General features: G+C 44.9%; 1 protein-coding gene and 1 pseudogene across 27 annotated transcripts in view; one reads left to right on the top strand and one right to left on the bottom strand.

Moving 5' to 3' along the window:
* LOC147911506 (ral guanine nucleotide dissociation stimulator-like) overlaps nt 1-25,061 on the top strand; it is a 54,045-nt gene that overhangs the window by 4,781 nt on the left and 24,203 nt on the right. For 14 of the 27 annotated variants that reach the window (XM_087427999.1, XM_087427997.1, XM_087427998.1 and 11 more), the window contains 11 exons: nt 393-514; nt 616-682; nt 842-1,104; nt 1,454-3,394; nt 4,748-4,863; nt 19,350-19,430; nt 20,530-21,802; nt 22,454-22,644; nt 22,788-23,164; nt 23,931-24,146; nt 24,515-24,618. In XM_087427999.1, the coding sequence (XP_087284125.1) occupies nt 23,156-23,164; nt 23,931-24,146; nt 24,515-24,618 (329 nt within the window). In that variant the 5' untranslated portion in view covers nt 393-514; nt 616-682; nt 842-1,104; ... (4 more) ...; nt 22,454-22,644; nt 22,788-23,155. Of the gene's footprint in view, nt 1-392; nt 542-615; nt 683-841; nt 1,105-1,453; nt 3,395-4,747; nt 4,864-19,349; nt 19,431-20,529; nt 21,803-22,453; nt 22,645-22,787; nt 23,707-23,930; nt 24,147-24,514; nt 24,619-25,061 lie in introns of all 27 variants that reach the window. The other 13 variants (XM_087427982.1, XM_087427994.1, XM_087427976.1 and 10 more) reach the window with 13 other exon arrangements.
* Nucleotides 14,762-15,526, bottom strand: LOC147911507 (methyl-CpG-binding domain protein 3-like 1; annotated as a pseudogene).

Genomic DNA, 25,061 nt, shown 5'->3' with positions numbered 1-25,061 from the left:
ACTGAAGACCATAGGGAGCCATGGGTGGTACTAGAGCAGTGGTGGCCCTAGTGAGGTATTCATTTCAGAAAGATTCTTCTAGTAGTCCATGTAGAACATCCTTTAGACAGAGCATCCAGTGTGCCTGCTGGGGTGTTGGTCTGGGTGAAGGAAGTTAAGACTTGAGTTGGGACAGGGATGGAGTTTATGTGAGGACAAGTGTGCAAGGTGAATGGGTGTTACTGGGAGGGAGGAGGAGCTGAGCAGATATGCTGGTTCTGACTTGGGTGACCACACGGGTGGGTGGTGGTGCCACTGTGAGAGAAGACGGCAGATGATAATGAGTGCAGGACTCTGGTGCGGTCTCAGGCCAGCTCTCAGTGATGGCCATCGCTCTCCCTCTCGTCTTGCAGCTTTGGGGCACAACCTGAAGACCCTCACAGTCAATGTCACCATCTCCACTTTCTGGTATTCATCAGACAGGAGCAACAGCTCAGCCACGTTCAACTCCACTGAGAGGGTCCTGCAGAGCCTGGTGAGACCCTGGTCCCAGCAGCTCCTGGTGGGTTAAATCCCACCCAGCCCCTCCCCCAACCCCTGTCCCTCCTGCTCCTCCTCCTCCTCCTTCCTCCCCAGCTGGATCCTTGTTCAAGAAGAGCAGCCTGGGCCCCTTCTCCTTGAGTGGCAGACTGGTCTCCCTCAGGTAAGGCCCTCCCTTGAGCACTTGCCCTTAATGACCACTTTTGTGACCACCCCTCTCTCAGTTTCCCCACTCACCTCCCATTTCCTCCTTCCTGTTCTGGCCCAAACCCCAGAGGTTTCAGGACCTCTCTCTAGATTCGCCACGTCCCTCTCTCCCCAGGCCTGAGAAGGATGGTGCAGCCACCAGTGTGGACGCTGTCTGCACCCACCACCCTGACCCCGTGGGCCACCATGCCTCTGTGCTGGGAGCTGAGAGTCTCCACCTGTCTGCTCTTCCTCTCAGTGGCTCCAGGCTCTGCACCCTGGAGTTTATGCATGCAGAGAGAGGACCAGCTACATTTCTGCAGCATCAGCTGGAACCTCAGCAACCCGGAGCCCACATCCTCGGAGTACACCGCCCTGCAGAGAGACACCCAGGACCAGGTGGGGTCTCCCCTCTCCCGTCTCTCCTTGCCCTGAGAGCACCCTCATTCCTCTGCCTGACTTACATCTGTTACATTATTGTTTCAATCCTTCACTTTCCCTGCGTGTCTGGATTCTCTCACTTTCCAGAGGTGATGTCCTAGCTGCCTTCCCCATTTCTCACATGGGTAAACTGAAGCTCAGAAAGGGGAGTATTTTGCCTAAGGTCACACAATGAGTTAGGGGCAGAGCCAGGATTTGAAGTCAGGTCTCCCTTGCCCCAAGGTCTGTGATCTTTCACTGGCTCCAGTGGCCCCCTGCGTCCCCAGGAGACATCCATCTCACCCGCTCTCCCTCCCATTTGTTCTAGGTCACCAAGCTCTACAGAGGCAGCCAGCTGTGAGACATATTCCACTCCTGCCTGGTCACCGACTTGATGTAGGTTGAGGAGATTGGAAGCATTGGTTGAGCTGATGGCTGATGGCTCTGAGCTCCCGTGACACATCCTTGATCTGGAAGTCACTTACATGGTGCCCATTCTCCCCCACATCCCTGTTAGCTAATCCTACCATCTCCATCCATAGGTTTTCGGGGGTTGAGAAAAGCATTAATATTTGAGGCCACCAACCTCCAGCATCCTCCTCCTCCTCCTCTTCTGGAGACTTTCAACAAATATCAGCAGTCTAACTGTGCTCTCCAATAGTGAAGCCACTAACCACATGGGGCAATTTAAATTTTTTATAAACCATTGGGGTACGATTCACATATTGTGTGTGGGGGGGTTGTATTTTTTAGGTTTTTGTATATACAATGTCTTCTCCTCTGCAAAACTAATAGTTTTACCTCTTCCCTTCCAATCTGGGTTTCTTTTATTCCTTTTTCTTGCCTAATTGCCCTCATTAGAACCTGTAGTACCTGTTATTAACATATGAGATGAGGGAAGACATCATTGTCTTGTCCCTGGTCTTAGGGGGAAATTTTCAGTCTTTCACATTGAATATGGTGTTAGCCTTGGGTTTTTCATCGATGCTATTTATAAGTTGAGAAAGTTTTTTTCTATTCCTAATTTGTTGAGTGTTTTCTTTTTTAGGCATGAAGAACGTTGTATTTTGTGAAATTCTTTTCTATATATATGGTTGAAAATACGTGGTATTGGCCCTTATTCTATTAATATGGTGTATTACATAATCAAGTTTTCAGATATTAAGCCAACCCTTCAACTAGAGGTGAGAGATTAAGATGTTCTCAAGTCTGTCCTGGGCCTGCCACATCCCTGAGCCTTTGTGGCCTTCTAGATGCCCACAAATACACTGCAGCTTTCAAAGCCCCCTGTGGACATCTCATTCCCCCAATTTTTCTTCTAAGTTTTTGGCTCACATCTTACCTGCCTCAGCTGGAATCACTCCCTCAGGCCACTACAATAGAAAACAATTAGCGCTGATTGTTTTTACCAAGTGCCTTGGGGACCTACATTCCACCCTGGGCAACTCTGAGTCAAGTAAGGACAAGCCCTGAACATGGGGCTTTTTCAGGGAGCTGCCAGGCAGGTCAGCTAGTGACAGTTCGATGGGGATGGTTTTTTCAGAGCTCTAAACCCATTACGGCTGCTTGGCTGCTAGTTGTCTCAGCTACCATGGTTCTAAGACTAATGGTTTTCAAAGTTATGGAGGATATTGTGAGAGCAGGATGGGAATAGTGAAAGTTATAGTGCCACAAAATTTGCTACCTTTATCAAGATTCCACCGTGTGTCTTCACTAAACCCTCTTCAGATTCTTACAAGCCTTTGATTAATTTCTAGGCTTCTGAAAAGTTGATTTTGACCATTTTTACCAGTGTTCTCATTGTTTTTATGCATTTTCAAAAGTCCTTACTCCAAAGTTTCAAAAATGTTCTCCCTGTGGTTATTTATTTATATATTACGTACTTGAAATTAAATTACATGAGAAATTCAGTTCCTCACTCACACACACTAGCCACATTTTAAGTGCTCGATAACAACATGGGGCTAATAATGAGTGTATTTGGGAGTGCAGACAAATGTTTACAATACTGCAGAAAGTTCTTTTGGACAGGACCCAGAAGCAGGGTATCTAAAATCAGGGTAGAATTCCAGACACCCTTGTTCATCCTTTGTGCCCTTCCAAGTCTGTCCCCCAAAGTAACTACACTGGAGTGGACTCCCTGTGTACCTTGCCACCTTGGCACAGAAACTGGACAGAGTTGCCATCTATGAGGATTTCCTGTGGCTGACCCAGAATGGTACCCAGCTGCAGAACTTGACCCTGGACAGGAAGAGTGTCCTTGGGGATGGTAAGGTTCCCTGGTCATTGGGAAAGGAAGTGAGGCCTTTCTGGGGACTCTGGATGCCTGGGGCTGAGAGAGCATTGAACTTTCTCAGGCTGGCAGGTGGTGGCACAGTCCCCCAGTCTTTCACCACCATTGAGAGAGAGAAAAGGACGCCAGTGTAATATAGGTGGCCCTCACCTTCTCCTAGACAGCTCTGTGACCTTAAACTAGTCACCGCCCCTCTCTGGACATTTGTTTCCTTATCTCTGCACTGAAATCCACTGGGCCAGATGGTCAGTGAGGGCCTCCAGCTGTGTGTGAAGCAGACTTACAGGTTTGGGGGTGGATGTGTTTCCTGATCCACAGGCTATAGTTTGCCAAGTCCCACTCTAGATGAGCACCAATGCTCTAGAACTTTCTGCAGTGGTGGAATGTTCTATATCTGTGCTGTCCAGTGCATAGCCACATGTGACTGTTGAGTGCTCGAAGGATGATATTGTGACTCGTCTTTATTGTTACTGATTTTTAATGTTACTGAGGTACTAGAATTTTTATTTTATTTAACTAAAGTTAATTTTAATTCAAAAAGAGACTTGTTGCTGCTGCATATCAGACAGCACACCTCTAAGTGGTTGTCTGGATAGAGGTACACCTAGGGGGACCTGCACCCCTCCCCCCATGTCCACTGGGTGCTGTGTGTCCTACCCTCCTGGAGTTTATGTTGTAGCTGGCAATAACAAGAATAGAGAATTGAAACTTATCAATTATTTGATGTGAACAAACTCATACTTGCAGGCGGAAAACAGAAAAGACTTCCTGCAGGAAATTACATTGTAGGTTAATCCTAGAAAATGAATATTAAGCAAATAGATAAAGGAGAAGGGGATGATGTGTTTCTAGGCATGGAAGAACACTATTCAGTGTGAATTTACAAATTTAGAGAGATCCCATAGGCTTGCCAACTGTGATGACCCATTCTCCCCACGGCCGTTGTAAGAAAGTCCATTCAAATTCACTCATCTGTGCCCAGAGGTATGAATTTGGTTTAATTAATTACACTTTTGTTCTGTGATAATGGCCTTGGATTTTGTAGCAAAGTGTGCTCACTTTTTAAAGATGGAACTAAAATGGGGTGAAACATCATGATGTCTACTTGACTTTAATAATTCATTGAATACGTGGGATGAATCAAGTGTGGCAAGTGTTAATAATTTATACATTGAGGAAATATTGTTTTAATTGGATGGAATATACATTGGTAAATCTAGATGATGGATGTTTATGAGACTGTTCCATTTATTTTTCTGTGTGTCTAAAAAGTTATATTAAAAAAAGTGAAACACACTCACATGCATTCTCCATTTTATTCACTTCCAGAATATTCTCCCAACAGAGATGACACCTTGATTGTGAAGCCTGGTAAGCCTGCAGGAAGCCCCAGCCCAGGGTAGAACGCGAGTATCTTGATGCTGTGCCTCATCGAAGAGAACCAGGTGAGCAGGTTTTTGGATGATGAGGAAAGTTGGCCAACCCTTGTCAAGGATGGTTGAGGCACAGTGGGGTCAGCAGGAGTCCTGGGGCGATGACAGGAGGTGGTTCACCCCACCACTTGTCTCCTCAGACCTCCTTTTCTGGGCCCTCATCCTCATCTTCTTGGCAGGACTCCTGGTGCTTATACAGGCCTGACCTGCTGTCTCCTGGTAAAACATGACGTGTTGCTTGTCTTCTTACTATTGGTTGTAAGAGCTCTTTATATACTATAAATACACGTCCTTTTCTAGGGATATGTTTTGCAGATGTTTTCTCCCAGTCTGTGCGTGGCTTGCTTTCTCCTTCACAACATGAGTCATTGGGGAAATGTAAGTGACAGTCATCATGAGATTCCACCACACTTGAGAATGGCTATAATTAAAAAGACTGACTATAGCAAGTGTTGTTGAAGATGTCAAGTCACTGAAACTGTCATCGAGTGCTGGTGAAAAATAGCTTGGATGTGTCTTTAATAATTCCATACGTCTACCCAGACATTCCTCTCCTAGGAATCCATCCAAGGGAAATAAACCCATATGTCTATACATAGACTTGTACACACGTGTTGATAACAACCTATTTATAGTAGACAAAAACGGAAAACAACACAAATGTCCATCTACTGGTGAACGGATATGCAAAGTGTGGTATATCCCCACCTTGGAATACTATTCAACCATAAAATAGAATGAATTATTTTTTCTTTTTTAATTATTTTATTGAAATTATAAAGGGTTTTAACATTGTGTAATTTCGGGTGTTCATTATTATTTGTGACTTTCTGTATAGACTGCATCGTGCTCAGCACCAGTAGTCTAACTTTTATCCATCACCATGCATATGTGCCCATTTAACTCTTTCACTCAACACCCAGCCCCCTTCCCCTCTGGAAACCACTAATCTGTTCTCTTTATTCTTGTGTATGTTTATCTTCTACATATGAGTGAAATAATGCATATTTGTCTTTGTCTGGCTTATTTCATTTAACATCATACCCTCAAGGTCCATCCAGGTTGTTGCAAACAGGACGATCTTGTCTTTTTTTTCTGGCTGAGTAGAATTCCATTGTATTTAATACATACCACATCTTCTTTATCCATTCATCTGTAGCAGGGCACTTGGGTTACTTCCATGTCTTGGCTATTGTGAATAATGCTGCAGTGAACGCAGGGGTGCATAAATCTCTTTGAAATGTTGATTTCAATTTCTTCGGATAAATACCCAGTAGAGGGATAGCTGGAAGGTATGGTATTTCTATTTTTGTTTTTTTGAGAAATCTCCATACTGTTTTCCCTGGTGGCTGCACCAGTTTGCACTCCCACCAGCAGTGTGTGAGGGTGCGCTTTTCTCCTTATCTTCTCCAACATTTGTTATTTTTTGTCTTGGGAATTATGGCCATTCTGACAGGTGTAAGGTGAACTCTCATTGTAGTTTTGATTTGACTATCCCTAATAATTAATGATGTTATACATCTTTTCATGTGTCTGACGGCCTTCCATATATCTTCTTTGGAAAAATGTCTGTTCATATCCTCAGCCCATTTTTAGATTGGATTGTCCGTTTTTTTGTTGTTGGGTTGTATGAGTTGTTTATATATTTTGGAGATTAACCCCTTGTCAGATATATGATTTGCAAATATTTTCTCCCAGTTGGTGGGTTGTCTTTTGGTGTTTTTTTTTTTTTTTACTTGTGAGGAAGATCAGCCCTGAACTAACATCCGAGCTAATCCTCCTCTTTTTTTCTGAGGAAGACCGGCTCTGAGCTAACATCTATTGCCAATCCTCCTCCTTTTTTTGCCCCCCAAAGTCCCAGTTGATAGTTGTATATCATAGTTGCAAATCCTTCTAGTTGCTGTATGTGGGACGTGGCCTCAGCATAGCCGGACAAGTGGTGAGTCTGTGCGCGTCCGGGATCCGAACCTGGGCCGCCAGTAGAGGAGCGTGCGCACTTAACCATTAAGCCACGGGGCCGGCCCTGTCTTTTCATTTTGTTCATCATTTCCTTTGCCTTGCAGAAGGCTTTTAGTCTCATGTAGTCCCATTTGTATATTTTTTCTTTTCTTTCCCTTGCCTGAGTAGACATGGTATTGGGAAGTGTGCAGCAAAGACCGATGTCAAAGACTGTACTGCGTATATTTTCTTCTAGGAGTTTTATGGTTTCAAGTGGTAGATTCAAGTCTTTTATCCATTTCGAGTTAATTTTTGTGTATGGTGGAAGATAATGATCTACATTCATTCTTTTGCATGTGTCTGTCCCGTTTTCCCAACAGCATTTATTAAAGAGACTTTCCTTTCTCCATTGTATGATCTTGGCTCCTTTGTGCGAGATTAACTGACTACAGATGTGTGGTTTTCTGTCTGGACTTGCGGTTCTGTTCCATTCATCTATGAGTCTGCTTTTGTGCCAGTACCATGCCATTTTCATTACTATAGCTATGTAATATATTTTCAAGTTAGGATTGTGATGCCTCCAGCTTTGTTCTTTCTTCTCAGGATTGCTTTGGCTATTTGAGGCCTTTTGTTATTCCATATATATTTTAGGATTCTGTGTTCTATTTCTATGAAGAATGTCATTGGGATTCTGATAGGGATTACATTGGATCTGTAGATTACTTTAGGTAATATGGACATTTTAACTGTGTTTATTCTTCCAATCCATGTGCATGGAATATCTTCCCATTACTTCAGATCATCATTGATTTCTTTCAATAATGTCTTATAGTTTTCATTGTATAGGTCTTTAACCACTTTGGTTAAATTTATCCCTAGACACTTTTTTCTTTTTGTTGCAATTGTAAATGAGATTGTATTCTTGAGTTCTCTTTCTGTTAGTTCATTATTAGAGTATAGAAATGCAACTGCTTTTTGTAAGTTGATTTTGTATGCTGCAACTTTGCTGTAATTGTTGATTATTTCTAATAGTTTTCTGATGGATTCTTTAGAGTTTTCTATATTTACAATCATTTCATCTGCAAACAGCAAGAGATTCCTTTCTTCCTTTCCAATTTGGATTCCTTTTTTTTCTTTTTCCAGCCTAATTGCTCTGGCCAAAACCTCCAGTACTATGTTGAATGGGAGTGGCGAGAGTGGGCACCTTTGTCTTCTTCCTGTTCTCAGAGGAATGGCTTTAAGTTTTTCACCATTAAGTATGTTGTTGGCTGTGGGTTTGTGATATATGACCTTTGTTGTGTTGAGGTACTTTCTTTCTATACCCATTTTATTGAGAGTTTTTATCATAAATGGATGTTGGATCTTGTCAAATCCTTTCTCTGCATCTGTGGAGAGGATCATGTGATTTTTATTCCTCATTTTATTAATGTGGTGTATCACATTGATTTGCGGATGTTGAACCATCCCTGCATCCCTGGTATAAATTCCACTTGATCATCTTATATTATTCTTTTAATATATTGCTGTGTTCGATTTGCTGATATTTAGCTGAGGATTTTTGCATCTGTGTTCATCAGTGATATTGGCCTATAATATTCCTTCTTTGTGCTATCCTTGCCTGCTTTTGCTGTCAGGGTGATGTTGGCCTCATAGAATGAATTAAGAAGTGTTCCATCTTCTTCAACTGTTTCGAATAGTTTGAGAAGCATAGGTATTAAATCTTGTTTGAATATTGTGTAGAATTCTCCATAAAAGCCATCTGGTCCTGGACTTTTGTTTTTTGGGAGTTTTTTGATGACAATTTCGATGTCTTTACTTGTGATTGGTCTGTTCATTTATTCTATTTCTTCTTGAGTCAGCTTTGGGAGGTTGTATGAATTTATCTATTTCTTTTAGGTTATCCAATTTGGTGGCATGTAAGTTGTTCAGTGTATTCTCTTACTGTCCTTTGGATTTCTGTGGTATCTGTTGTAATTTCTGCTCTTTCATTTCTAATTTTATGTCTTTGAGCCTTCTCTCTTTTTTTCTTAGTGAGTCTGGCTAAGGGTCTGTCAGTTTTGTTTCAATCTTCTCAAAGAACCAGCTCTTTGTTTCATTGATCCTTTCTAATGTTTTTTTAGTCTCTATTTCATTTATTTCTGCTCTAATTTTTATTATTTCCCTCATTCTGCTGACTTTGGTCTTCATTTGTTCTTCATTTTCTGGTTCTATTAGGTGTAGTTTAAGGTTACTTATTTGGTATTTTTCTTGTTTGTTGAGGTGCGCTTGTATTGTTATGAATTTCCTTCTTAGAACTGCTTTTGCTGCATCCCATAAGAGTTGTTTTGTTGTCTTTTCATTTTCATTTGTCTTCAGGTATTTTTTGATTTCTCCTTTGATTTGTTCATTGATCCAATGTTTCTTCAGTCGTGTGTTCTTTAGTCTCCATATATATGTGACTTCCCCATCTTTTTTCTTGTAGTTGATTTCTAGTGTCATAGCATTGTGGTCAGAAAAGAAGCTTGATATGATTTCAATCTTAAATTTATTCAGGCTTGCCTTGTTTCACAACATATGGTCTATCGTTGAGAATGTTCCATGTGCACTTAAGAAGAATGTGTATTCTGCTGTTTTGGGAGGGTATGCTCTCTCTATATCGATTAAGATCATCTGATCATATGTTTCATTTAATTCCACTATTGTTGCCTTTCTCTGCATGATCTATCCATGGATGTAAGTGGGGTGTTCAGGTCCCCTGCTATTATTGTGTTGCTGTTAATTTCTCCCTTTATGTCTATTAATAGTTGCTTTATATTCTTTTGTGCTGCTGTGTTAGGTGCATACATCTTTATAAGTGTTATGTCCTCTTGGTGGAAAGTCCCCTTTATCATTATATACTGCCCCTCTTTGTCTCTCATAGTCTTTTTTATCTTGAAGTCTGCTTTGTCTGATATAAGTATGGCAACACCTACTTTGTTTTATTTGCCATTTGCTTGGAGTATTGTCTCCCATCCCTTCATTCTGAGCCTGTTTGTTTTTAGAGCTGAGATGTGTTTCCTGGAGGCTGCATATTGTGGGGTCTTGTTTTCTAATCCACGCCACCACTCTGTGTCTGTTGATTGGAGAATTCAATCGATTTACATTTAGAGTGATTACTGATACATGAGGACTTAATCCCACCTAATCTATATTTCCATTGTTTCTCTTCCTTTGTGTTTCTGACTACCATTTCATTTTGGGGGTTTTCTGTGGAGGTTTTCTCTTTTTTTATGATCTATGGCTCTGCTCTGATTTTTTGTTTGCTGGTTACTGTGAGGTTTGTATGAAGATCTCATAGATGACATAGTCCATCTTCTGAAAGCCTCTTATCTCCATTAGCCTAAGCAGGTTCCATCTCTTTCCTCTTCTCCTTCTGAGTTATTGTTGTCACAAGTTATTCATTTTTGAGTTGTGCATTTGTGACTAAGTTGAAGTGTTTGTAGTTACTTTTGATGCTTTCCTTCCCTTCTTTTAAGTTATAATTAAGTATTTGCTACCCTGTTGTGAAACACAGCTGTAGCTTTCTGATTTAGTCTGTCTTTTTATCACTCTGGTCAAAGATTTGTAGACATTTGCCTTCTTTTTGTTTCAGGTATGAGGGCATTCTTGATCATTGCTTGTATGGGAGATCTAGTGGCAATGAAATCCCTCAGCCTTTGTTTATCTGGGAAAACTTTTATTTCTCCATTGTATCATAAGGATCATTTCACTGGATACAGTATTCTTGGCTGAAAGTTTTTGTCTTTCAGTGTTTTTAATATATCATTCCATTATTTCCTTGCCTGTAAAGTTTCTGCCAAGAAATATGCTGAAAGCATGATAGGGGTTCCTATGTAGGTTATTTTCTTCTATCTTGCTTCCCTTAATATTTTTTCTTTGTCATTGGCTTTTGCCAATTTTACTATTATATACCTTGGAGAAGGTCTTATAGCATTGATGTAATTAGGCGTTCTCTTGGCTTCATGTACTTGTAGGTCCGGTTCTTCCCCAGGTTTGGGAAGTTCTCAGCTATTATTTCTTTGAACAAGCTCTCTGCTCCTTTCTCCCTCTTTTCTCCCTCTGGAATACGTATAATTATTATGTTGCTTTTATAATTGAGTCATATTTTTCTCCAAGAATTCCTTTATTTTTTAAAAATCTGAGTTCTCTCTCCTCGTCCACTGGAAGCATTTCTATATTTCTATCCTCTAAATCACTAATTCTTTCATCCATAATATCAGCTCTATTTTTTAAGGATTCTAGATTCTTTTTTATCTCATTAATTATGTTCTTCATATCCAGAATTTCTGCTTGTTTTTTTTAATAGTTTCAGTGTATTTAATGAAGTATTCATTTTCCTCATTAATTTTATTCCTGAGTTCATTGAACTGTCTGAACATTCTTGTAACTTGGTGAGTTTCTTTATGACAGTTATTTTGAATTTTCTGTCATTTAGATTGTAAATTTCTGTGACTTCAAGGTTCATTTCTTGAGATTTGTCATTTCCTTCTGCTCTGAATTGTTACTGTAGGTTTCTTATGCTGTTTGATGAACTAATCTTTTGCCTGCATATTTGTGGTAGTATCAGGTCACAGATTCCACCTGCTACCACTGTGGGGGAAGCATGAGCTGTGTCCCTGATCCCACCCCATATGCTGGAAGATGTGTGGGTACAGTGGCTGTTCTCACCCGCTGGGAAAGCATTCCCAATGGGCTCAGAGCTGCTGCTACACAGACACATGTACCCAGTTGTGAGACCGCAGCACTACTATGGGTATTTGTGCCATCTCGGAAAGCATTTGCATGTGCACGTATATCTGCTGCTGCCTTTTCTTATGCTCATACCAGCCTCTGTGCTTGACGGGTGGGGCTTCTTCACGGGTTCTGAGCATTCCCCAATCATTGGGACTGCAGTGGCACGGTGGGCTTTGCAACCATCCAGGAAAGCATTCATGTGCAGGTCCAGGGCTGCCGCCAACCCCTCCTAGAGTTGCACCAAGACGCAGTCCTTCTTTTGGGGATGCAGCAGTACTATTGGCTCTCATGCCAACCTGGGAAGCACTCAGGCGTGTGTACAGTGCTGCCAGGGAAGGGTTGGGGATAGGAATGAATTCATAGTACATGCAATGACAAGCATAAATCTCAGAATAATTACGCTGAGTGAAAGAAGCCAGTAAAAAATGAGTACATAGTATATGATCCCATTTATAAAAATTCTTGGAAAATACAGGAAAATCTATAGGGACATAGACCGGATCACTGGTTGCCTGGGAATGAGAATGTGTTTGCAAACGGCAGGGAAGGAGGAATTAAAATGAGCATGAGGAAATTTGGGATGGATGTGTGTTCCTGTTCCTGATTGTGGTGATGGTTCAATAAGTTATAATCAAAATGTATCAAATTGTTCACTTTAAATGTATGCAGTTTACTGTATGTCGTTAATACCTCAATTATGCTAGAACACGTAGGGGAAAGAGAGGGAGAGAGAGCCAAAAGAGGGAAAAGGGGAGGTAAAGAGTACTGAGGGTGAAAATTAAGTGGAAAAAAGGAAGAGGGGGACATAGGAGGCATCGGGTCTCTGTGGCTTTGGCATCTCCTTCCCCTGGAGTCTCCCATACTGGGCAGCTGACTGGACCATTCTGATGCACTCTCCTCACCTCACAAGTCACTGTCTGTCAGTGGAAGAAGGAGGGCAACTGTGAGGTCCAAGGACGACGCCTGGGCTATTACCTGCCTCATGGCGACCTACGGAAGCTGCGATGACTAGATCTGACTAGGTCTGATGTCTGGTTTTCCCAGCTGGTGTCCAGAGGAACTTGACTGGAACACAACGAACCTACATTGGACGGACACAGGCTCCGAGCTTTTCTAGACTTGGCCCCTAACTGGCTTACAGGGGACTATGCTGAAAGATTTCACCTTCCTTAAGTCCTGAAAATGACTACAATTTCTGTCCTGTGGTGTCACACCAGTTCATCCCTCAGGGACACCAGAATTGGTGAAACCAGCACAGATATTGCCATCATGTAAAATCGAATCCCCACTTCAGTGCAAGGTTTCCCTTCTTAGGAAACTTTGAAATATCCCTCCCCTTCACTCTGTGCAGCCATCACACCTCTCTCAGTTCCTCCATATTCCTCCCCCACTGAAGGCCTGACAGTCTCAGGTTCCCCTTTTCTGCTTCATTCTCTGAAGCTCAGATTCACCAGGACTTCCAGATCAATCTCCCTCGATGGCTCCTCTCCCCACTCATGGGTCCTCCATGATGGGAAACAGGCCAAGTTGGGAGGAGTGGGTGAGACATGACTCTGCAGTCACCTTGGGCCTTGGGAGCTGAAATGACTAGGTGTCTGGGAAGCCTGAATCTCAGAGTAACACCAAGGCTCTGGGAAGAGAGTATCTGTTCTGGATGTAAAAGTGAATAAAACTCGGGGGGAGAAAACTGAGGGAAAAGAAAGAGTCTTTTTTCATCTTTCTCTGTACAGAGTCCAATTAGCCTCACAGCAGATGCTCCCCAACAAGCAGCCCAGAGCATCCCAGGCGTGAGGCAGGCTGCGCTGTTCTGCAGTGGGTCTGTGGGAACAGATTACATTATCTGTACACACTGTGCAGACGACCACAGCTGAAGACACCCAAGGGCTGAGAATTAAAGTCACAGTCATGGCACTCTCTCAGACTTTTTGTGTGTGAGCTTCACATTCTCAGTCTTAAGCAGTGATTCTCTGAGAATGCACACTTGAAGATTATAATGATTAATAATATTATTAATCGTTGCATACATTACATGTTATACACTGTACATTATAATTATAAATTAATGTTTAATTATTATTATACATTAATATATTATTATATATTACATTATTATAATAATATCATTATAATGATTAATAATAGGTATCATTATTGACTAATTTCTGCTAAGCAACATGACTGGCAAGCTCTGTGTGTATTATCTCAGTTACAGTCACAATTTTTAGGGTTTTATTCCCACTTTAAACTAAAGATATGGAGGCTCAGAAATATTAAATAACTTGACAAAGAAGGAAAATAATTAGTACAGAGCTTAAATAAACTCCTATTCAAACTATGTGTCAAAGAAAGAAAGACGTTATCTGACCTACAAACAGACTCAAAGTTGACCTCCCACAGACCTGCAGTGAAAGAAGCGGTAAAGAATGTACATCAGGAAGAAGAAATGTGAACCCAGGAAAACATAACAGGAGTCACGAGGAAAAGAAAAAACAGTCTGTCTAATTTAGTATTAGTTTTAAAACAAGACATTAAAAACACATTCGAACCAAAATTCCAGATGATTACCACATGGAAGAATAGAGGAGAGAAGATTTAGCTAAAAAATAACTCATTTTTTAGGGAAGATATAAATACTAAGATACTCTATTATTGTTTAACAAATTGCTCTCAGAAACTGATAAATCTGTGGGACAAAAGTAAGTAATGATAAAGAGGATTTGAAGAGTGCAACATACTCGATCAGGCAAATAGACAAATCCCAACACACTGGCTTATTGTGAGACTTGTGATGCTGAAAATAGTCGTTCTCCTGACAGCATGATACCACAATGGCATATCAATTTTCATGAATGAAATTTCCAACACATATAAATCTAAAAAAAGGGAAAATCCAGTATTTCATTATGTGCGGCTGTGATTCAACATGCAACAAATACCAGAAAAATAGAGACCCAGAAGTAAGTGTCTTTTTTGAGAAGACAGATATAACAGCTCTTTAGTGAAATATTATGTTGGAATCTATTGGAATATTACACAAAAAGGACAATCCATTTGGACTATGTAGGTTTTCTCTGTGACTGTGAGGGCAAAACTCGAAAGAATCCTCTGACTGTGATAACTCTCTGTTGATCTTAAAATACAAATGCATAACACTCAGGAAAGGAAAATGAGAGAACAAAATGAGAAAGAAAGATTTCCTTTCTCTCCTCACCTGAAACCCAATCTCTCACCTCAGAAGGATCACTGTCTGTATCTTCTCTGTAATGCAAAGGGATCAAAGAAAAGAAAAGTATTGTTATATATTAAAGTTTCAAGAGCTCAAAGCAAGAAGACATCAGGACCCCTGCAGAGGCATTCATGTAGTGTGAGCTCCATGTCATCTGTACCGTTTTGTCTTTTCTTCATCGTGTTTGTCGGGACGTCCTTCTTGGCCCCTCACTCTCCCTGCCTCGCTCTGAAGTCTGTCTGCATGAGTGCTACCGCCAGTCTCTCTCTTGCCATCTTCACTTTCTCTTCCTGTTTCCTGATATCCTCCTCAGTCACCAGAAGTTGTTTGCAATGGAGCTGTGGGATGGACAGAGCAGCTCCTGGGATCGTCTCTGCTGAATCTGAAGACCAGGCAGGGGTGGGCATGGGACTGGAGTTCAGACCACCTGCGAGCACACCTGGCAGGGATGCACCTGTGCAACTAGGTGCAAGATTCAGCAGGGCTTTGGCAAGGTCCAAAGGACTTAACAGTTTTCTGCACTCTGCAGGCCTGGAGACCTTGCAGTCTCTTCTGCCAGCAGAGTTGTTGGGGCTGCTCCAAGGTTTCCTCCCTTTGATGGCATCTGACCTCATTGTCAGGATAGGATGAGATTCTAGTAACTGGCCTCTTGAATATGTAACTGGACATCCTCAAAGGGATGGAGATGCTCAAACCAGGCTTTGGGTTGGATTGGTTTCCACAATCATGTCGCTTCCTCTGTGATGATTTGACCACCATACTTCTTTTCCTCTTACCCTATAAAAATAAATTGTGAACGTGGATCAGAGTGATAAACGAAGCCTGCCTTCCCAGGACAATTATGTCAGATGCCTTGTACTTCTACCCTCCCTCTCTCCCTGCGACCTGTGTCCTGGGACATCATCAAAGAGATTTGGGTCAAGAACAGAAAGCTCGAGGTCAAAACTCAGGACTACTGCATGTCATTTCTTCTCCCCCATGTTGTTAGACACTTATGAGTATGACTTTATTCTGATTTTGTCCTTGTCTCTCTCAACAACAAAATCCCTGGTGCTCCCTGTCAGGACACACTGTCCCCAGTCTTTTTCTAAATCCCAAATGATACCATTCTTCTGTACTATATGACTATTCATTTGATTAGCCCATTGACCAGTTGATGTTCATAGCTCCATTAGAGCTTAAGTCAGTAGTGAAATTATCATCCACCCCACTCCTAGTGACTGTTATTTGACAAGTGTGAACATTAAATCTCAGTACAGAGAATATGTCTGAAAAAACTCAACTTACAAATGGAGATTGTGCTGTAAGTGGGAAGTACACACTGGATTTATTAAACCCAGGAAAAAAATGTAAACTCTCTCATTATGAAGTTTTGTGTAGAGTGCACCCACATTGATGATATCTTGGTTATAGTGGGTTAAAATATACTATTAAAATTAGTTTCACCTGTTTTCTTTCATTTTTTAAAATGTGGCTACTAAGAAAAAAATTAAATTCTATAATATAGAGTGCTTAATGTTACTATTGGACAGTGCGGTTGAAGCCATCAGTGAAAATAAAGTCCAGAGACATTGGTTAGGGAAATTTTTTCCCTAGAAAATGAGTCTACACTGACCCACACTGCAAGATGCAGCAAAAACTGTCATACACACACACACATGCTCACACACACACTGACAGAATGAAACAAACCTCTTCCTAGAATCCCACCTCTTCTCACATGGCATGAGGTTGCACTCCTTCTTAGTCTTAAGTGGACTAATCTCAAGAAAGAAGGCAGAAGTCAAGGTAATTTACCAGTTAGGAAGATCTAACACCAGAGGCTAAAGCTCAAGATATGTGGTGAATTTCCTGTCGTGGCTTCTGCTATTAATTCAATATGTTAGGGAGACTTTTCCAAGGAGGGTTGTTTTAAAACTCACTTTTTCTTTACTATGTCAAAATAGACAGGCTATGTAAAGAATAATTACTCTAGCCAATCAATGAAAAGGAGATGATAGAACACGAATACCCTTATTATAAGTCACTACTGGATTAGAGAGTCAGGGAACAGCTGACATTGGGTTAATTTGGCCTTAATTAGGCTGATTCTGATTTCATGACCGTCATATTGATTGTATTATGTTAGAACCTAGGAAACTTCCCAGCCCCCCTACTATTTAACCACCAAGGCCCACCAACCTGACCAGTCCTTGCTGACACATCCCCTGCCTCCATCCCTTCTGACAACACCTGGAGGATTTTCCCCAAATCCCACTCTGTCCCTATACTCTTCTACCTGCCCCAGGGCCAGGGAATCATTTTCTCCAAGGGTCAGGCTCTGTGTCTGCCCAGCTCTGGGGATGGCACTTCTCCCTCTAGTGAAGACAAGGATCAGAGTACAGACCCTGTGAGCTGCAGCAATTGGACAAAGACTGGGGCTTGCTGACAGAAAAGAACCTTTAGTGGGTACGGTTACCAGGGTCCAAGAGCCCCAGTGATTCCTCCAGGGAATGTGATGCAGGACAGAGCAGGAATGTTTGTGTGTGGTTCGGCTTGGGAATGCCTGTAGGGTGACATAGATGACATTGGTAATGCATTTGCCAATGTTGTTCACTCATTTATTCATCGTATGTCATGGAGTGCTTTCTACATACATCCAGGCAACAGTCTCACCATCTGGGGCTCACAGGCAGTGTCAGAAGAATTTCTAAATTTTATTTCTAATATATAGATGCAGCACTGGTAATACACTAGGAGTTCCAAGCATTTTTCAAACATTAACTCCTTTAATACTCTCCATAAACCTACAAAATAGTTATGCTGATCATTATTGACAACTGAGAGATGAAGAAACTGAGGCACCAATCAGGTAAATAACTCAGTCAATACAAATATCTAATAAGGGATTGAGCTGGAATTTGGACATGAGGAGTTAGCTCCATATTCTGTGCTCTTAACCATGACATTTACTCTCTAAAGACTTCACATCATGAAAAAAATTGATCAGTTTTCCATTTTCTTGGTGCATTGAGTAGCCACGCTATTTTATCTGTCTGAAAAATAGAATACATGCGTAGAAACTACTGCACATACACACTCAAATTACACCTACCAATGTCCCCAGTCCCTGAAAATTAATACAGAGAACATTTCAGAATGTTTTTTGCCCAGGTTGGGAGGACTCTGAGGAAATCTCAGTGTTGCTATAAGAAGCTAAGGACAGGCTGGGAGTAGGTCTCAGGGGAAAGGTGTCCTCAGGAGTCACCATTGAATGAAAACATTGATGGGAAGGTCTCAGCAGTGACTGAATTCAGGATCTGGTGGTGTTTTAACCTTGTGCTTATCTTCTGGCTGTTGGTTTATGGTGATTCAGCACAGGGAGAGGGGATGCTTCACTGTGTTCTTGGGGAAAGAGAGGGAATGACGGTTTCCTTAAACAATGGACTCGTGGTGGGAAAAATTTGGCCTGGAAGAGACAGTCCTGTGCCTGGTATAACCAGAAGGAGTTGCCTCTGCTTCAGCCAAAGCAGACAGCCCTTCCTCATGTACTCATTTTATCTCAGTGAGAGGAAGGAGGAGGAAATCATGTAATGCTCTTCTGGATGTGAGATTTGTGATGGTAGAGACTGTGCTAGGAGGTTCTGAAAGGTTCCCCTGAGGCATTTCAGACCTTTGCTGTGACCAGAATGACAAGTGTAAGGACCCCTGCGTATGTATGGGAACAGTTAGTGTGTCAAGGAGAAGGCTCCCTGGTGCAGATACTCACAGGAAGAAGCGAGTTTGACCAGGGAAGGTCAGAAATGTGGCCAGTGTGGCTGGAGGGAGCCTGAGAAGAGAGAGGAGTGGAGAGAGGAGGGTGATCAGGCTGGATCCTGGGACATGGTAGACTGTTACTTTCTGTTCCTCTGTGACAACATTACTCCTAAACCTGCCACCTACAAGGTACATATATTGAACTTCTCGCAATTTCTGTGAGCCAAGCATCAGGCATGGCTTAGCTGGGTGCCTCTGCCTCAAAGTCTCTGTGAAGCAGGGTTGTGGTCTCAACAGGGCTCAAATGGGGGAGGATTCCCACCCAAGATCACTCACATGGGTTTTGTCAGGATCTATTTGGACCGAGAGTCTGAGCTCCTCTCTGTCTGTTGGCTGGACACTCCCTCAGTTCTCTCCTATGGAGCCTCTACGTAGTGCAACTGAAAACATCAGCACTTGCTCTCCCAGTTCTGGTGATTTGATAGAGAGTGAAAGTGAGAGCGAGAGTAAGAGAGAGAGAGATGGAAACAGAAGGAGGGAGGTAAGTAGGGAACCCAAGTAAGCCAGTAAGTGGGAAGTGACAGACGTTTTGTAATTAAAACTTGGAAGTGACATCCCATCACCTTGGCTGTGTTCTGTTGTTCAGAAGCCAGATACTGACCACTTAGTGGTGACACAAGGATGTGCACTTCAGGAGGCAGGGAGCATTGGGAATATTGTGGAGGCTCCCACCACATAGGTCAACATGAGGCTCTTGGGACTGATTCTGAGTAAAACAGGGGACCGTGGAAGGCTTAATGCCAGTGGATCACAATGTCTGAATTTCCTCTAATTTCCACCCCTTCAGGATGCAGACCTGAAAATGAGGCTCAGAGCGGCAGTGACTTACCAAAGATCACACATCTGGGAGCCAGAGAAGTTCTGACTGGTATTCTATGTGATGTCCTACTCCTTGTACTTCCTCCATCTCTAAGTGTGTGCATTAGACACATGTGACACCAGCCCACAGGTGTTGTACTTATTATCGCATATACACCTGATGAGGTCCCTAGGAAGCTGTTTTTAGCGCAATCTTCATTGTGCAGCTTGGGAGACTGGGGAGATCTTGAGAGGCACAGCAGCTTTTCCAGGACACAGAACTGGTAGGAAAAAAGACGTCTGAACTCAGCTCTGTCTCCTCAAAGCTGGGGCCTGGATCCACTCCCAACGAGCTGTGGGGTGGGTGGTGATGGGTATTTGTGTACAGTGATGGAGATGACATGGGCAAGGAGGGAGAGCAGCCAAGATCCTAGCGGGGGATTTGGGTGGGTCTCATTGAAGGAAGGGGCTAAGTAATAGAACCTTCAAGAAGTGACCTCACTTCCTTGGTGACAGCGCCCAACAGAAATTAGAACTCTGGTTACCAGGCACCCACATTGTAATCACAGCCTCCTGTCGAGTTCATTTGAGTGGAGACACTCAACACAGCAGGATGTTCTCGTGTGGTCCCGTGACTTTCCGAGGCTCTGGCTCCCATAAAGCCCAGAATGAAAGCGTCTTAAGTCACTTTAGACGTTGGCTCAGCTCTCACCTCGAATGTGTGTGGTCTTTTGGCAGGAGGAACCATGAGGTAACAGTGTAGGCCAGGGTAGGCCACTCTAGGTCAGGCCAGAACTGTGATCCCAAAAGGACAGCCCCACACCCCTTGACCCTCATTGTGTGTTTGTGGGGGGGAGGTGGAGTTAGGGAAGTTGGGGATGAGGAGGATCCAGGCTGGGCAGGAGCAGGAAGCTAGATGGTGGGAGTAGGGCAGTGTGTCATGTTCGTACTCAAGATCTTGACTGCAGGAGAGGAAGGTGAGTGCTGGGGACCAAGCTCCTCTATCCGCATGTGAATGCCAGGACCTCAAGGTGCCTCGCATTCCTTCCCTGGTGGAGTCTGTGCAGATGCTGCTCTGTGCCTGATCTGTGTTGGGGTTTCCCACTGTGGCAAAGTCCAGGCAGGCCCCTGATCCCCCCTGGCCTGACTGCTGCGCACTGTCACTGCAGAGCTGCACCCAGGAGATGGTCGAGGAGCTGGTGGATGCTTTCCAGTTTGCCATCTCCCTGGATTGGACACAGGTGCACCAGTCCATCAATGACCAGGGCTGGTCTGAGGTGAGTGTGGGTGCAGAGGGGTCTTCACACCCAGGACCCTGAGATGATCAAGGCAGTACTAGAATCCAGACTCAAATCTGAGATTCCGCTGGGAACCGCTGCCCCAGAGTTTTCTCACTAGAGTGCCCCACAGTACCACTCCCAAAGGAATCTGGACCTCCACTCCTCCCCACAAGCTACACAGGAGGGTAGAAAGTCACCTCAGTCCTCCTGGTGGTTCACCATGGTCTCACTGACTGTATGTTCCTCCTCCTCTCCCCCAGTGTGAGCATGAGTCCACTGTGAATTTAAATGAGTCCTGCAGGATGCGTGCCCTCCAGGCAGCATGATGAAGAAGCTGACAGAGTCCATGGCACCAGCTTTCCTGAGTAGGAACATGTCCAGCTTCACCACCTTCATGGTCAACTACTCGGCCTTAGACACATCCCACCGGGTCCTGGACCAGCTGTTTACTAGCTGAGTAGCCACTCCCTCCTCAGCACAGTGGTGACTCTGCCCACTGCCAGCTGTGTACCTTGGGCAAATCCCCACATCTCTCTGAGCCTCATTTTGCTCTTCTGAAAAGTGGGGGGAGGGGTAAATTTCATGGTGATCTTGTAGGGACTAATGGGATCAGCAATGGCAGGTGCTTACCTGGTGCCTGGATCTGCAGAGAGGGCTGTAGACATGCTGTGGTTTTTCATGATTATTATTTCTCTCTTTGTCATGAAAAGTAGTCTGCCTCATCCTTTTCTGGGATGTGGCCTTTCTGAGTTTGGAAAAGCACATGGAAACCACCCTGTCAAGGAGGTGGAGATTCTGTCCAGCTGGTCCTGGTCGTTTTCCTTGTGGTAGCCAATCAGGGATCTCTGTGGCAGCAGAGGGGCCCCAGTCCCACTCAGGTGTCTGGGATGGTTCTGGTTGGACTTCAATCATGCAACCATTTAGATTAAGCACCTACTACATGCAGGACTTTTGGAGACACTTAGTACAACTCAGTGAATAAAGGAGATACAATCGCTGGGCCTCAATTGTCGTCTGAGAGTCAGACAGTCACATTGGACATCATTCGCAGGTCCTGTCCTCCATCGTACATCCCAAGTGGTTCCCTGATAGCCTCCTTTACATCTAGAGGCATCTTTCCTTATTCCAGCCAGGAGGGCAGAGCGCAGGACCATCTGAAAACGTGAGTGGTCTTTGGGTCCCGAAGAAGGGCTTCCTGTCTCTACAGAACAATGTGTGGAGGGAGAGATGGGGGCTGTGGCTGGGGCAGGCCTGTCAGAACCCACATCTCACGCATCTTTTGATTTCCATGGGAAGGCCGAGGTCTGGTGGCTTCCAATCTAAGAGGACAGGACTCAAAGAGCTTGGATGGGTTTCAGGACCCCTGGGAATCAGAGGGGTGGCTTGGCTGAGTTGTCCCCAAGAGACCCATTCCCACCACAGACCCATCAAAATCTGCCTCCCCACATCCACCTCTTCTGAAATCAACCTCCAGGCCCAAGATAGGAGATGTGTGAGCAACCTGCTCACAAATCTGCCTCAGTGCTCAGTCCAGTTGTACAAGTGCATGGAGGGCTGGGCTGGGCTGTGTCCCGGCCCTTTGGGAGAAGAGTGTCAGCGAGAAGAGAGTCACGAAAGAATCTGTGTTCAACCTGCTGTATAAGCAGGCCTGCCACTGCCAGGATAGCCTCACAGGGACCACTGATGCCGTGGGGCTCTCCCTTGGATGGGAAGGGGCAGGCATAGGGGCCTAGTCCCAAGCCAGGTGCCTTGGGGGAGAAGTGTGGAGGGAAAGGCCAGGCCTCTGACTCTGTTGCCCACTTGCCTCCCCCAGTGCCATCTCTTCTCTGGTATGAACTTGCCTGGACCCAGGGCAGGATTTCTGGGAGCCCCTGCACTATCCCTGCTTCAGGGTGAAGCTGGCCTCTCTGCATGTCAGCTTGCCTGGCTCGGGGCTGCAGGGCCATGCCTACCTTCTCCAGGTCCAGCTGGAGCATCCACGGCCCATTGAGGCAGAGCTGGAAGGTGAGGTGACTGCAGTCTGGGAAGAAAATTTGCTGAGTGTTCAGAGGCTTTGTTCCCTTCAAGGCAGTGGGGTCTTTCCTGTCTTTGACAGGCACAGGGGAAGTCAGCTACTTGAGTGACACTGTTTCTTTCTCCTGCTGCAGTACCATCTCCAGAGCTCCCCCCAGCTCCAGAGCCAGAGCAAGGGCCAGCTCCACGGCTAGATCCAGCTCCAGCTCTAGTTCCACCACCTGTGCCAGAGCTGGAGCCAGTGTCACCTCCATCAGTCCTTCCAGGGTCAGAGCCACCACCAACATCAGCTCCAGCCCCAGTGCCAGCTCCTGAGCAGGAGTCAGATGGACCATTGGCTCCAGGGAGAATCCTCCCTCCACCTGGAGAGATAACAGCAGAGCCAGATCCAGCCCCAGAACCCACCTGCCCCTGGGACGTGACTACCAAGAACCTTCTGAGGGAGGAGAAGCCTGACTTCTTGGAGTTCCCTCCCTGGCTGGTGGCAGATCAGTTGACACTGATGGATGTGGTGAGCAGTGGGGCTCTCAGGGCAGGTGGGGCCGGCCTTCTCTGTGCCATGAGCTTCCCCACACCTGCCATTTCCTGATCCAGAATCCCATGATCTCGGTCCAGCTTCCCTGCTTACCCTCATGTAACCTGAGCAGACTTCTTAACTCCCAAGCCTTTGCTGTCCTCATGTAGACTATAGAGATGGACACTGAGAGCAGCTGCCATGCAGAGTGGCTGTACAGATGGATGAGGTGGAGCAGAGAGGAAGTTGGGCAGAGTCTGTGCTTTGGTGAGGGAGGGGAACACACTGAAGTACTGTCTGGTCCTTGGCTAGTTCACTCATTTGCCCAGGAGGCCTCAACAGGCTCAGCACTTATTAGGCACCTCATGTGTACATGACTACATGGCAGACAAACAAAGCCCGTGGTTGTTGCTCCCTTGGGGGAATGTGCATCTGAAAGAGGAGTCAGACCCCAGGATGATCAGAATGGGTGGAAGATGCCCCTAGAGACGGTCAAGCAGGAGCCGAGTTCTGGTGCTTGGACGAAGTGAGACTGAGCGGTGAGCAAATGCCACTTCCCTGGGCCACAGTATTGGGTCCTGGGTCATCCTGTGCTGGGTACCCTCAGGGGACACAGGCAACACCCAGGGACTCCCACAAGCCTCAGGCCGCATTCTCAGCTTCCTGAACTCCAGCTCTCATCACTGACCAGGCCTGGGACTGGGGGCTGCGGACGCTGAGCTGGGCTGTGGCAGGGATGTGTGACACTCCCTGTCCTCCCCAGGAGCTCTTCAAGAAAGTGATACTCCATGACTTCCTGGACTCCATCTTGTCCCAGTGGGACAACAGGGCCAATGAGCACCTTGAACCCACCATCCATGCCACCATGACCCACTTTAGCAGAGTGGTCAAATGTGTCATCACCACCTGCCTCGGGGACCCGACCATGACGGCCCAGGACAGGGCCAGGGTGGTGGAGCTCTGCATCCAGGTGGCCAAAGTAAGATGTGGGAGGCCCTGGGAACCCCTCTCTGGAGTCGTGGGAACCGTTCCTTCTCCTTACTCAGTTCTCAGGATTGAAGTCTGTGGTCTGAGCCTTCGCACAATCCTTAGGCCCCTCCTGCCAGGGCCTCGATGACCTGACTCCTGGTCCCAGTGGTAGGAAGCTCACCCCATCCTGGGCTCCTTCCTTGGCTTGAGCTAAAATCCTCCTCCCTGGGAGTGTTCCTCATCAGGGTCCAGCTGTGCTCTTCCCGGGTTTCCTAAGCCTCTGTCTCATCCAGGACAGGAGACGTCCATGAGGGGACAGGAGCCAGAGGAAGCAGGGCTCCAGCTCCCCCTCACAACACATTCTCTTCCCTTCCCCAGAAGTGCCAAGGCCTGAGGAACCTGTCTTCACTCCATGCCATCCTCTGGGCAATGCAGAGCCCCTCCATTCAGCGTTTAAAAAAGACATGGAGATGGGTGTCCAGGTGGGTAGGTCTCTCTCCATGAGAGCACCACCTGGGTGGACCAGACACCCCCCACAGGACTGCCATTGCCCTTCAGTAAGCTGGGACCTCCTGGGAGACAATGAACCCTGGGGACAGGGTCTGACCTGGTTGGGAGGCATGGAGTCTTTCTGGAAACTTAGGCCAGTGGTTCTGCTTCAGGAATCAGTTTCCCGAAGTGCCAGACCCTGACTTGAACCAAATTGAAGATTTTCAAGTGTTTGCTTTGCAGCAACAGAACTCTCTGTCCACCTGAAATCAAGAATCTTTAAAACAGGTTTGTTCAGTAGATAAGAGAATGAAGGCCCCAGGTGACAACAAGAGAGCCCCCTCCCCAGTCCCAGAGACCTCTGGGCTCAGAGGACACACTGAAAACGCTCATCCAGGCTGTCTGGATAATTCTGCGCTTTGAAACAAAAGGGATT

Source organism: Ceratotherium simum, unplaced genomic scaffold (genome assembly GCF_057802395.1).
Source record: "Ceratotherium simum simum isolate JZ-2026a unplaced genomic scaffold, ASM5780239v1 HiC_scaffold_43, whole genome shotgun sequence".
Classification (NCBI taxonomy): Eukaryota; Metazoa; Chordata; class Mammalia; order Perissodactyla; family Rhinocerotidae; genus Ceratotherium; species Ceratotherium simum.
The sequence above is the reverse complement of the archived record's forward strand: the minus strand, read 5'-3'. Positions and strand labels throughout refer to the sequence as shown.